The sequence below is a fragment of the Zingiber officinale genome, chromosome 1A (genome assembly GCF_018446385.1).
Source record: "Zingiber officinale cultivar Zhangliang chromosome 1A, Zo_v1.1, whole genome shotgun sequence".
Taxonomy (NCBI): Eukaryota; Viridiplantae; Streptophyta; class Magnoliopsida; order Zingiberales; family Zingiberaceae; genus Zingiber; species Zingiber officinale.
The window spans coordinates 144,106,151-144,118,803 of record NC_055987.1 but is presented as its reverse complement, the minus strand read 5'-3'; the positions used below and the strand labels follow the sequence as shown (position 1 = coordinate 144,118,803).

Below are 12,653 nucleotides of genomic sequence, written 5' to 3'. Positions count from 1 at the left end.
TTGTACTGTCTGAGGGCACCATGAGTTCTACCTTTCAATTATTTTACGTTGTATTTGTTTTATTCCCTTGTGATGTGTTGCAGGTGATTGGCACACATTGATGAGCAGATAGGTTAAAGGAAAGAGGACAATATTTCAATTAGAAGAAGATATTTGGCCTATAGCACTTGATAAGCTTATAGATGAGATGGCACTTTGTATGTTTTGCCTGGTTGTTGTGCCACACATATATAATTTTCATGATATATGAGTATAATGCATGCTTTTTAAAATTAGTTTGCATGTATCAATTAACCTATTTCTTTAATTCCTTTGGGGATAATTAGAAGAAGGGAAAAAAAACTTAGTGAGCTCCATAGCCTATATATAATCTACATAAGCTAAATATGTTATATATAACATGCATGCTTTTATTTTGTAAAAGAAATTTAGTTTCTTTTAACTATAATTTTCATTTGCATATTATAAGTCATGTAAGCGCAATGTTAAGAAATCTCTCTCTCTATATATATATGGTTAATATATATACTCTTTATGTGTATAATTTTGTAGCATTTGTCAGGAATTCTGAGAGTTTGTAATACTTCAGTGTCATTTATAAGAAGAACAGTTGCAATGATATTATATCCTTTTCAACTCTTAGTTAAATTATAACAACTTTTAAAAATGTTTGTTTTATCTAAGAAGTTTATTTATTTAGTTCAACATATATGATCATTGTTTTGTGTATATATTTTTTTTCATTAGTTTACAAGTATATTATTGTTTAGCTATGATAGATAGATCATATCATTGATACTAGGAGTGTAAACGAATCAAATCGAACCGAATAATATAAAAATATCGATATTTGAGTTCGAGAAAATATATATAATATTTGAAACTTGATTCAAAACTCATAAAAATAAATAGTTTTGGCTCAAGCTCGATTCGAAATAAAATTCAAGCTTGAGTTCAATTTAAATTATTTGAACATTGATTCAAGCATATTCAAATTATAATTCAAAATGTCTTAAATTCGAATTTGGTTTGAATTATTAGAACCTTAATTTAAATATATTTAAGTTAAAATTGTGTACAAATAATTAGAATTCGATTTGAGTTCGACTTGCGAATGACTTATGAACAATCGAACAAAATAGTATAGATTTGAATTAGGCTTGAAAAAAATATTTGAACATGTTTAAATTCGGCTCGAATTCGATAATTTCGATTACGGATCGAATATTTTTCGAGCTGAATCGAACTGGCAAACTATCTCGATTCATTCATACCCCTAGTTTATAGTATAAGCAAGCATCATCTTTTGCACGTAGAACAATAATTTATGAGGGTCGCAGTGAAAATGTCTTCATTTAATTTAAGCATAGGCCACCCTTTTAAATGATTATTTTTACTCAATTATTATTATATCATATGCATTAAACATCATTTAAAATTACTTTTTACACAATACCAATATCTTAACACCTTAACATTTAGGGGGCGTTTGGTTATTTCCTATGAATAGGAATCGGAATGGGAATCATTGTATTGTGGAATGGGAATGGGTATGAGCATGGATATCACTCTTAAAAGCAATGTTTGATTAGTTGTATATCTTCTATCGGAATAAATCAAAGTTTCCTTTTTTACCCTTAAAGGAAAATAAGAGAAAAAATTAGATGTGAGAGAAAGATGAATGTGAGAGAAAAATATGATGAAAGAGAATGATGAGAGAGAAAGTATTATGAGAGAGACAGTGTGATAAGAAAGAATGAAGAGAGAGAAAGTGTGATGAGAGAAAATAAAAAAAGAGAGAGTGTGATTGGAGAGAGCATGATGAGAGAAAATATGATGTGAGAGAAAGTATGATGGGAGAGGATGAAGAGAGAGAAAATATAGTGAGAAAAAATGAGGAGAGAGAGTGTGATGAGAGAGATTTAGGAGAGAGAAAGTATGCTAAGAGAAAAAGAGAACAGTGAATATAATGGGAGAGATTGAGGAGAGAGAAAGTATGATGAGAGAGAAAGTGTGTTGAGGAAAAAAGGAGGAAGTGTGATAAGAGAGATTGAGGAGAGAGAAAGTATGATGAGAGAGAAAGTGTGTTGAGGAAAAAAGGAGGAAGTGTGATAAGAGAGATTGAGGAGAGAGAAAGTATGATGAGAGAGAAAGTGTGATGAGAAAAAAGAGAAAAGAGAGTGTGATGGGAGAGATTGATGAGAGAGAAAGTGTGATGAGGAAAAAAAAAGGAAGAGAGTGCGATGGAAGAGATTGAGGAGAGAGAAAGTATGATGAGAGAGAAAGTGTAATGAGAAAAAAAGAGGAAAGAGAGTGTGATAGGAGAGATTAAGGAGAGAGAAAGTGTGTGATAAAATGATGAGAGAAAACTATGATGAGCGAGAAAATATAATGAGAGAGAATAAGGAGAGATAAGTGATATGAAAGAATAAATAAATAAATAAATATATTTTTGATATTTGATATTAATGGAGAAAATTTTAGTTTTAAGTCAAGGGTATTTTTGGAATAAGGGAATATTTTGATTGATGAAAATAAGATAATGGCTCATTGAAGGGGAGGTACATGAGAATGAGTTATTACCCAATTTCAAGGATTCATTCCCTTATTTGTATTCCTATTCCGATAATCCAAACATTAACAATGGGAATCAATAATTCCCATTCCCATTCCCCACTCCTATTACCCTAAACCAAACGCCCCCTTAGTTTAATGCTACATTATTTGTCTAATTTATACATACTAATTTTGTACCGTTCATTTCATTGCTAACACATACTTATCGTAGTATTAATAATTTAAATATCTAAACCAATTTACTAAAAAACCAACATTATTGCTAATGGACCGAATTGAAAGGGCTCTATACGGGCCTTATTTGGGCTTAACAAGTTAGAACTCGGGCAACTTGCAGCCCCCCGGAAGCTGGATCAGACGAGCGGCGCGAAAAGACTGTTTCTAAATGAAACCCTCGTTTTTTTGAATCGCAGATTCGCATCGCCCCCATCAACCGACGGAGGAGATGGCTGATTCCAAGGTGCATCACTTCGACGAGGTCGTCAAGCACAACGTCATCAAAGATTGCTGGCTCATCATCCATGGAAAGGTACGTGCTCCTCCATCTGTTTTTTTTTTTTTTCTTTTTGATTGTTATCTCTTCGATTTACGGTTCGTTTGGATGGGGTGAGGGTTCATAAGGGGAAGGGAGGAGAAGGAAGAGAACGCGAGGGAAAGTAAAATATTTATATCTACTGAGTAAAGTTTCATTAACTTAAAATGTATGAGGATAGGAGGAGAATGAAGGTTAAATATATTTCTTAAATTTGACATTTATTTGAATTTTTTTGTAATATTAATGTTTATTTTATAAATATATACTTTTTGAATAAAAAATTAATTCTTTTATTTTACCATTTAAATTAATTATTTTTAAATACAAAAAATCAATTCTTTTATATTACCATTTAATTAATAAATCATCAATTGCTTTATTTATTTGGAAATTTTTTTATTACTTTTCTTTGTTTTAAATGAATAATTTCACAGCATTCTAGACCACTTCATATTCACTTCTGTTATGCCTCAATAATATTTAAAAATCCTACAAATAACAGAGCAAGTTATCAAAGCTCTTTCTATCAATTCATCATCTATTTGGTAGAAAACATCTAATGGTATGCCAAACCATCTTGCAACTAGGAGAGAATTACAATTAGAAAATACAAGTTTCAATGCCCTTTGCAAGCTCTATATCCCTTGCTTAATTTAGCAACTAAAAAGAGTGAAGTAAAAAATAGACCATCTTAAAAGCAATATCCATTCCACCATAATAAGACAAAGTATATCTAATCATCAAGTAACAAGTCTTACATTAAATAATAGTCTAACAAACATCCAAATCATCCAAGTACACAGCATCCAAATGCCTAATACATAGTATCCAAATATAATCATCCAATTATATATTACATAACAAGCAACAAACTAATCATGCGGTGGATTCTCTTCATCCATCATTTGGTATAACAAGGTTTTGTGATATTCATAAGGACATCCAAGTAAAGCTCTCAACATCTGTGGGTGTTGAACAAGATACAAATAGCATGTAGAAATTTTATGTTACTCAACACTTAATTGACTCAACAAACTCCACACTTCATTATTAGAAATAGGAAGTTCACTTAACTATTTTAGACGTTGAACTCATAATGGTTTGAGCTACTTGTTCAATTGCATTGCTTATACCATCATCAACAACTTTACCTTTCTTTGCACTATTGTTCACTTTTTTTTGTGCTCTTGTTCTTGGATGATACTCCAACAAAAGAGTTAGCTTGAGATTTAGTTGGTTCAGAACCAGGAGTTGGAATTTGAGCATCCTCATTAACTACATCTGAATTGTCCAAATAAATTTCCTGTTGAGATATCATAAATTCAACTTCATCAATTGTTTCAAAATGATCTCCAACAACATTATTCTCCATTTCCATGCTAGCTCTTTTCTTTCGCATTTCTAACGTAGTTTCAACATGCTGTCCTGTAGCTCTATCTTTCTCATATATTTGAATTAACTTCTCATAATTTCTAATAGGCTTGCTCTTCCATTTGTCAGCTTCTGGTTTTATCTACAAGTTACAATATAATTGTATCAAATATTTATTCATAATATTCACAAGAGAAAATCATATAGTTTTCAAATGCATATCATGGAACACACCTCAATTAGTTGTTGTCAAACCTCAAGTTCAACAATGAACATTTGTGTGGTGGGATCCCATGCAAAACCACTCATATCATTATTGAATAGATCAAAACAAGAAAACCAACCTCTTTTAATTGTTTAATGTGATTTTGAATCCTGTACTTATCGATGGGTTTGTTGGGAATTTTTTTTTTTAAATTCATTCACAATATTTTCAAATGCATGTGTAGTAAAAGTTCCACCAACCCTATTGTCTATATTATGTTGGTTCAAAAATGCATCGATAAGAGCATCATGCATTACTTTATTCCAAACACATTGATCATTCGCCTTGCTTGCACTTACATCCTTAAAAACAAAAATATAGTAACAATCAAAACACACAATCACATAAACAACCATATAACATAATCAAGTAACATAACAAATTAAAATGTCAACATTCACAATCATCCAATTACAAGAGAATTGGTCCAAAACCACAAGATAAACAAATAAACATAAATATCACCTATTAATACGTAGCTATGGAATCCTAAGCAATTCCCCCCTTCTTGCATCTTCATGATCATCTCTATTACTATGATTTTCCTCTCGATGGTCACTATTATTACAATGTTCAACATCAACCTCGGTAAGCAATCCCTCATCTGGATTAACATTAATCAAGTAATTGTGTAAAATACAACAATAAAGAATAATTTCTTTTTGAGTATCAACGTCATAATATGTCTCCGTTGAACTTCTTATAATAGGAAATCTCTTCACAAAGACTCCAAAAGCTCTTTCAATTGCATGTCGAAGATTAAATAACTCTGAGCATTTCGTGGTGAATTGTGGCTATATTCTTTCAAATGATAATGTTCTTTTTGATATGGTGTAATAAGGCTGCTTTTCGACATGAATCCAACATCAACAAGATAGTATTTCCTAAAATAAATTATATGTTATTAAATTATCAAAGCAAGGAAAGCCTAATCACAATATATGCCATGCAATTTACCTTTTGGAATTTTAAGACACATTTGTTTAGTTAATGCATGTTTTATTATTCTTCCCATCTGGTTAAGACATAAGTGAATTTCAGATCAAATGTGCAAGTTGCTAAAACATTGTGTGTTGGAAATCCTTTCTACCTTTAAACTTTGGGGCATCAAAGGGAGAAATTTTAACACAAATATGTGTTTCATCTATTGCTACAATACAATCTTGATATAAGCATGTCTAAATTATTAATAATTATGAACATATGGGCATGAATCTATACTAGTCAAAAGATAAGAATAATATTTTCACCTTAAAAAATAGGTAGAATCTTGCTATTGAAGATTTTTAAGGAACTTGTGACCCATCTGATTGTTTGAGAAATTTATCCTCCAATTCTATTATAGCTCTTAAAACATTATGGAAATGATGATTCACTACTTCTCCTAATCGATAGTAAAAGAAGCAATGTTCATGATTTGTAACATTATGACCTAGCAAATAAAGTGATTTTGCTACTTGTTCTTCCATAGTGATCCTTGTTGTAGGTCGCAAACCACCTTTTTTTTTGACAAAAAGATTACACAAACTCACAAAAGCAGAAGAACCCATTTTAATTATACTACGACATTGATCATTAGTTAATACTTTTGTCATTAATTGATTTCGTACACGTTCCCCTTCTAAACGTACAACATGAAAAATTTGACTATTTTGTTTGTGCATATTTCGCACATACCAAGCCGCAACCAAACAAACAGCTTGGGCTGATGCGAGTTGATGCATACGATGCAACTTAATGAAATCATTACGTTTACCACTTTGATCACCCATCTATAATCAAATAAATGAACTATAATCAAATAATTGAAAAAAGTAAATTATGAGTAAAAGCAAATAATTAAACAAGAAACAATTAGGAAAATAATGTTTACTAAAGAAGTAAAATAAATGAGCAAATGTGATAAGTAAATAGTGATGACTTGATATTTTTCTTGTTATTTTTCAAAACAAAAACGAAAGAGAGAGAGACAAATACATATGTCTAATGTTTTCTTCTTGCTCTTTCTTGGTCAGATGGGGAAATGGAATGGAATACTCATTTCATGGGACAATGATAGTATGAGCCTTAAAAAACGTACAGGAGGATTGCTTGCTAGTGGCTCCTAGTTCACCACTTAGGTTCCATCATCTTAATTTATAACAAGATAGAAAATTCACATCCATAATTCAACCCACAATTTAACATGAACGTGTAAACACACAGCACAAACTTTGACTCAACAAATCCAATTGTAGAACGCAACCTTAAATTCTAACAAATTCACAAGCTCAGATAAAAAAATTAGTCTCTAATTAAACTAAGAACACCAAACGACATTAATCAAAACAGAGTGAATCAACAGAAGCCGCAACCAAACAACTAGAGCTATGAACCCTACAACCAAAAATCCAAAAGGAAATGGGTGGAAATACACCTTACCTGCGTGGCTGCACGAGCTAGCTCCGACCTCTGAGAAGACGATGAAGCGGTCGCAAGAAGAGGAAGACACAATTGGCAATAGCTTGTGTCGTGAGAGAAAGGAAAAACGCAAAGAGGGGAACACTTCTAGCAAAAAGAGACAATAAAAGAGCATAAAATTGGAACAAGGATAATTTGGGAATTAATATTAACAGGGATAAGATTGGAACAAAAAATATTTTGGGGTATAAGAAAATCTTCTTTTTCATGGATAAGGAAGGTTAAGGTGACGTTTGGTTCTCTCCTAGGAATCGGAATGAGAATGAGTATCATAGTATTGTGGAATGGGAATGGGTATGAGATTGTGTATCATTCTTAAAAATAATATTTGGTTAGTTGAATATTTTCAATCGGAATGAACCTAAATTTCCTTTTTTACTCTTAGAGGAAAATAAGAGAAAAAATTAGATGAAAAAGAAAGTTGAATGTAAGAGAGAAAGTGTGATGAGAAAAAAATGAAGAGAAGGAAAGTGTGATGAAAGAAAATGAGGAGAGAGAACGTGATAGGAGAGATTGAAAAGAGAAAAAGTATGATGAGAGAGAAAGTGTGTTGAGAAAGAAAGAGTCGTGGGAAAAAAATGAAGAGAGAGAAAATGTTATGAGAGAAAATGAGAGATTAAGGAGAGAAAGTATGATGAGAAAATGTGATAAAAGAGAAAGTGTGATGGAAAAAAATAAAGAGAAAGTGTGATGAGAGAAAATGTAGAGAGAGTATGGTAAGAGAGATTGAGGAGAGAGAAAGTATGATGAAAAATTGAGGAGAGAATGAAGAGAAAGAAAATGATGAGAGAGAATACAGAGAGAAAATGGTAGAGAATGTGTGATGAGAGAGAATGAGGAGAGAGAAAGTATATTGAGAAAGAAAATGTGATGATAGAATGAGGAGAGAGAAAGTGTGATGAAAAAATGAGGAGAGAATGAAGAGAGAGAGAGAATAATAAGAGAGAGTGTGTGATGAGAGAGAATACAGAGATAAAATGATAGAGAATGTGTGATGAGAGAGAATGAGGAGAGAGAAAATATATTGAGAAAGAAAATGTGATGATAGAATGAGGAGAGAGAAAATATAATAATAGAATGAAGAGAGAGAGAATAATGAGAGAGAGTGTGTGATGAGAGAGAATACAAAGAGAAAATGGTAGAGAATGTGTGATGAGAGAGAATGAGGAGAGAGAAAGTATATTGAGAGAGGAAATGTGATGATAGAATGAGGAGAGAGAAAGTATGATGAGAGAGAATAAAGAGAGAGAGTGAAATGAAAGAAAAATTGAACAAATATACTAAGGGTACTTTCGTCCAAAATTTAATTCTCATTCCCATTCCATTAAAATCCAAGGGAGGGGGTGAGTTTCATCCATACCCAAGTTTTTGGGTTTCATTTCAAAATCTTAATTCCATTCTCATCAACCAAACACAAGGTTTGGGAATGAATTCATTCCCTCATTCCCAAACCTCTAAATCAAACGCCATCTAAATCTTACCAATCTCTACTTTTCCTTTCCTTTAGCTCACTCTTTTCCAAACAAAGTTTAAAGTTCCCTTTCCCCTTATTTACCCTTTCCTCCCCTCCCCTCACCTCCTCCTAAACAGTGTGTTAAAGGATTTGGATGCACGAATCAAACAAGCACACGCCAACAGACCTTTTCGGATTCTTGAGATTGACATTTCGTTGCTACTCTTGACTGATTTATTCTCTTTTATTTCCATTTTCTTCCGTGTGACCAAATCCAGAGTTCGTTACTGAAAGTGATTCACTGAATGGAGAGTAAGAAATCATTAGTAGTGAAAAGTTGAGAGTTGAATACTCATTAGCCTCTATGATGCTGATATTTCACAAGTGTCAGAGTGAGGTAGGGTTGATTTGATGCCATGCTTATAGGGGAAAAAAGGGTAAAACGCTATTGTTGCATTTGGTTCATGGAATGAAATATAAAGAATATAATGTAGTTATTCTTATGGGATAGAAATATAGAACAGAGTATAACTATGTATTGCTTTCTTTCTTTCATGGATTAACGATTGCAAGTTTGCAACATATCAGCATAAATATGACTGGGTTTGGATAGAAGAAATAGCTAAAGAGTGAGATTATTAGCACCCAGTTCTCATCAAATTCCTACCAAGGGTTGGCTCTTATGCATTACTTAGTTGTCTACCACTGGGGCACAAGTTCCTGGCCAACTTGCATGGGTTATGCATCACACCAGTGTTCATCTCAATCTTGATTTAAATCCCTGTGAAATTTAAATTTAAGTGTAGATGCACATTAAAAGTAAATAAGTACGTGCAAAGCATATAAAATGCAGATTATTCTAGTGTAAAACAAGCTATTGTTGCAAAAATTGGTGAGCACAATCAGTTATAATTAACAATTTCATCTTTGACCAAAAATAAATACCAGTCTAATAGAATTGGTATTGCATGTTCATTTTGTAACTAGATGTTGGAATAATTTCCACCAAAATTCATAACAGAATAGCTATTCTTGCTAACCAAACATGCAATGTAAAATTTGAATCTTTCCATATAGGTTCAAATTCTGCCCATATCGGTTTCTTTGATACACCAACTACCAATTGACACTTTCAACCTCAAGTGAAATTTTACATGATCTTGCCGTTTTGCGAAAAGAGACTAGAGTTATATATGTATGCTTTACATAGATGATATATATACCACCCTTCATGTTCATATTACAAGTAAAATTCAATTTTTGTAGTGAAAGTTTTGCTACTTAACTTTTGACTGAGCATGATTTAATTTGATGTCATATATCTTGGCCTTCGTACTGGCTTTCAGAATTCAAAATAATCTTTAGTTTAAAGTGGCAATGAATGTCCTATGAATCTTTAGTTCAAAATTCAAATTTCTGCAGCTGCTTTCTATGGCCATGTAAACCATGTTGTCAACTTTCACTTATTATGAGTCCTTCTAACAATAAACTCCTACCATTCTTGGATATGTTATATTAATTCCATTGTTTTTCTATCATGTTGTGCTTTAACAAATTCATAAATGAAAGCCTCCATTAAATTGTACCTGACAACATGAAACATAAATCACATTTTAACCAAATAGCTCCTAGCAAATATTTAATTGTTTTTTTCATGAGAAATATGATAACTTTTGGCTGGCATTAGCTTTGACATTGATAGCAATAGTAAAGTCAGTGAGATGTCATTTGTGGATAGATCAACTAACCGGTTCAATGAGATCTTTATAGGATTACTGATGATAAAATCATGAACCCTTTCTAATGTGAAGTTTTTGACTAGGGCCTCAGGAAGGTATTAGAAACCTATATCCATTTTACTTTACGTTCTAAAATCCATGCCAAATATAATGTATAATTTTTTTTCTTTCTAGAACCCTCATCCATGCCCCTGCAAATAATTTCTTTCTTGTAGGTTTATGATGTCACCTCATTTTTGGAAGATCATCCAGGTGGTGATGAGATTTTGCTTGCAGCAACTGGTAGAAGTGCACATTCCTTTTCTTGTTTATGTTGGATGTTAACTGTTGTGGTAAAAGGTGATGCATTCACCCCAAACGTCCCATGTCTGTCCTAAGTTATTTGGAAGGGAGGTAAATTATGATGACTGAGCAGTGTCTCTTTTGGCGGGAGAGATTTTATTTCTCGAAGGATTACTCCTCGGGGATTCGATCCCTATTTTCTTGTGATAATCTACCATCCGAGTACTAACTCGGCTGGTAGATGTTAACTGTGCTTTTAGTGAAGATTGATTGATTTGGTTGAAATGTTGAATTTCAAAGTTCCATACTCTAATATTATGATGTTGAAAAGTAAAATTCTTCATTTGATCTCTTCCCAGGAAAGGATGCCACCAATGATTTTGATGATATAGGTCACAGTAATTCTGCCAGGGATATGATGGCAAAGTACTACATTGGCCAAATAGATTATTCAACTGTTCCAGCAAAGCGCGTTTATGTACCACTTCAGCAGGCACCCAACATCCCCGATAAATCATCCGAGTTCTTGATCAAAATATTGCAGTTCCTTGTGCCCATATTAATTTTGGGCCTGGCACTAGCCGTCCGAAAGTTCACCAAAGTAGATTAGGCTTTGTGCAATCTAGCTTTATGCTCTCAAAACTATGAAACATTGCTAGAATGAAATTTACAAGTTCTGCGGTTAAAGTGTTTGTCTATTCTGCAGTTAAAGTGTTTGTCTACTAGTTCTTTGTAGTGAAATAAATACTGATGTGGTGATAAGGAGGGACTCCATCCCACGGAGGATAGCTATTATGATGGAGGTCAAAATCAAGGTGGTCAACGTTCAGATATCATCGATTGATCGGGTGATCAAGGCGGTCAGCGCTCAGATTTCATCGGTCGATCGGGTGATCAAGGCGGTCAACGCTCAGATATCATCGGTCGGTCAGGTGATCACGCCAGCCCGATCTCGGGGGGAGAAGGTTTTGATTCGATTCCGCCTTTGACACGGGAAAGTGTCAAAAGACCGTCGTTCAAGGGAGTAGTGGACGCTGGACGGAAGAAGAGACGATGTGCAGAAGTTGGGCCGAGCAGCTACCCTGCTCGGCCTTGCGATAGGACTCGGTATTGGCACAGTGGAGCTCCAATTGATCGAACGTGACACAGGAATATCGAAGTTAAGGTCGAGCGGGCACATGCACAGGAGCAATGAAGTTCCGGCCGAGCGAACGAGATACAGGAGCAGCGAAGTTCCAGCTGAGCTACCAACCCGCTCGGCCTAGCAGCATACTCCCTCTGTTATTCATCGACATCCTTTTGGGAGTTAATGTCGTTGGCATGGACAACCATAAGATTGTACGACAGTCTTTTCGGGAAAAATTTTGGGAAGCGTACTCACCTTGGGGAACGCGCACGCGCGCTACAGTAGCTTTATATAAAGGAGGTCCAAGTATCGACATAGGTATGCAATAGACAATATTCATACTACTGTTCATTCTTGTTGTTGCTCCGTTTCCTATTTCATCGCTAGTGACTGACTTAAGCGTCGGAGGGCCAACGCCGAGAACCCCTTCCCTGGCTCAGCACTGACATAATCTGTATTGCAGGTCTGAGCGGAATCTATAGGCGGTCAGCAGGAGTGTCACATCCCCACCTTTTCATCTCATCGACTTTCGGACAGGATCATATTTGACGTCGTATGTGGGAACTTAACCTGTATCCGAGTTGAGAAGATGGAGGACGCTGGACGACTCACCACCGTGACGCTCACCAAAGAAGAGCTCGATATGCTCGTGCAAGCCCGAGCGGCGAAGATGTTCGAGCAGCAGCAACAGCAAGCACTAGTTGATCGAGCAACGGTCGAGCAACGACCTTAAACCCTGGTCTACATCAATGGTCGAGCAGCGACCTTAAACCCTGGTCTACATCAACGGTCGAGCAGAGACCTTAAACCCTGTCTACATCAACGGTCGAGTAGCGATCTTAAAC

The 12,653-nt window shown here is 34.4% G+C and overlaps 1 protein-coding gene across 1 annotated transcript; it reads left to right on the top strand.

The window, feature by feature from the left end:
- The first annotated feature begins 3,022 nt into the window (after positions 1–3,022).
- LOC122010774 (cytochrome b5-like) lies at positions 3,023–11,292 on the top strand. The gene is made up of 3 exons (XM_042567256.1): positions 3,023–3,106; positions 10,616–10,682; positions 11,042–11,292. Exons 1-3 carry the CDS (start codon positions 3,023–3,025, stop codon positions 11,290–11,292), a joined length of 402 nt encoding a protein of 133 aa, XP_042423190.1.
- Positions 11,293–12,653: the final 1,361 nt, after the last annotated feature.

What these genes read in the sequence shown, in the direction of transcription:
- LOC122010774 (XM_042567256.1), top strand. Translation starts at nt 3,023, where the DNA reads ATGGCTGATTCCAAGGTGCATCACTTCGACGAGGTCGTCAAGCACAAC. An exon ending in GGCTCATCATCCATGGAAAG is followed by an intron (nt 3,107 to 10,615) that starts GTACGTGCTCCT and finishes TCTTTCTTGTAG; the next exon opens with GTTTATGATGTCACCTCATT. An exon ending in GATTTTGCTTGCAGCAACTG is followed by an intron (nt 10,683 to 11,041) that starts GTAGAAGTGCAC and finishes ATCTCTTCCCAG; the next exon opens with GAAAGGATGCCACCAATGAT.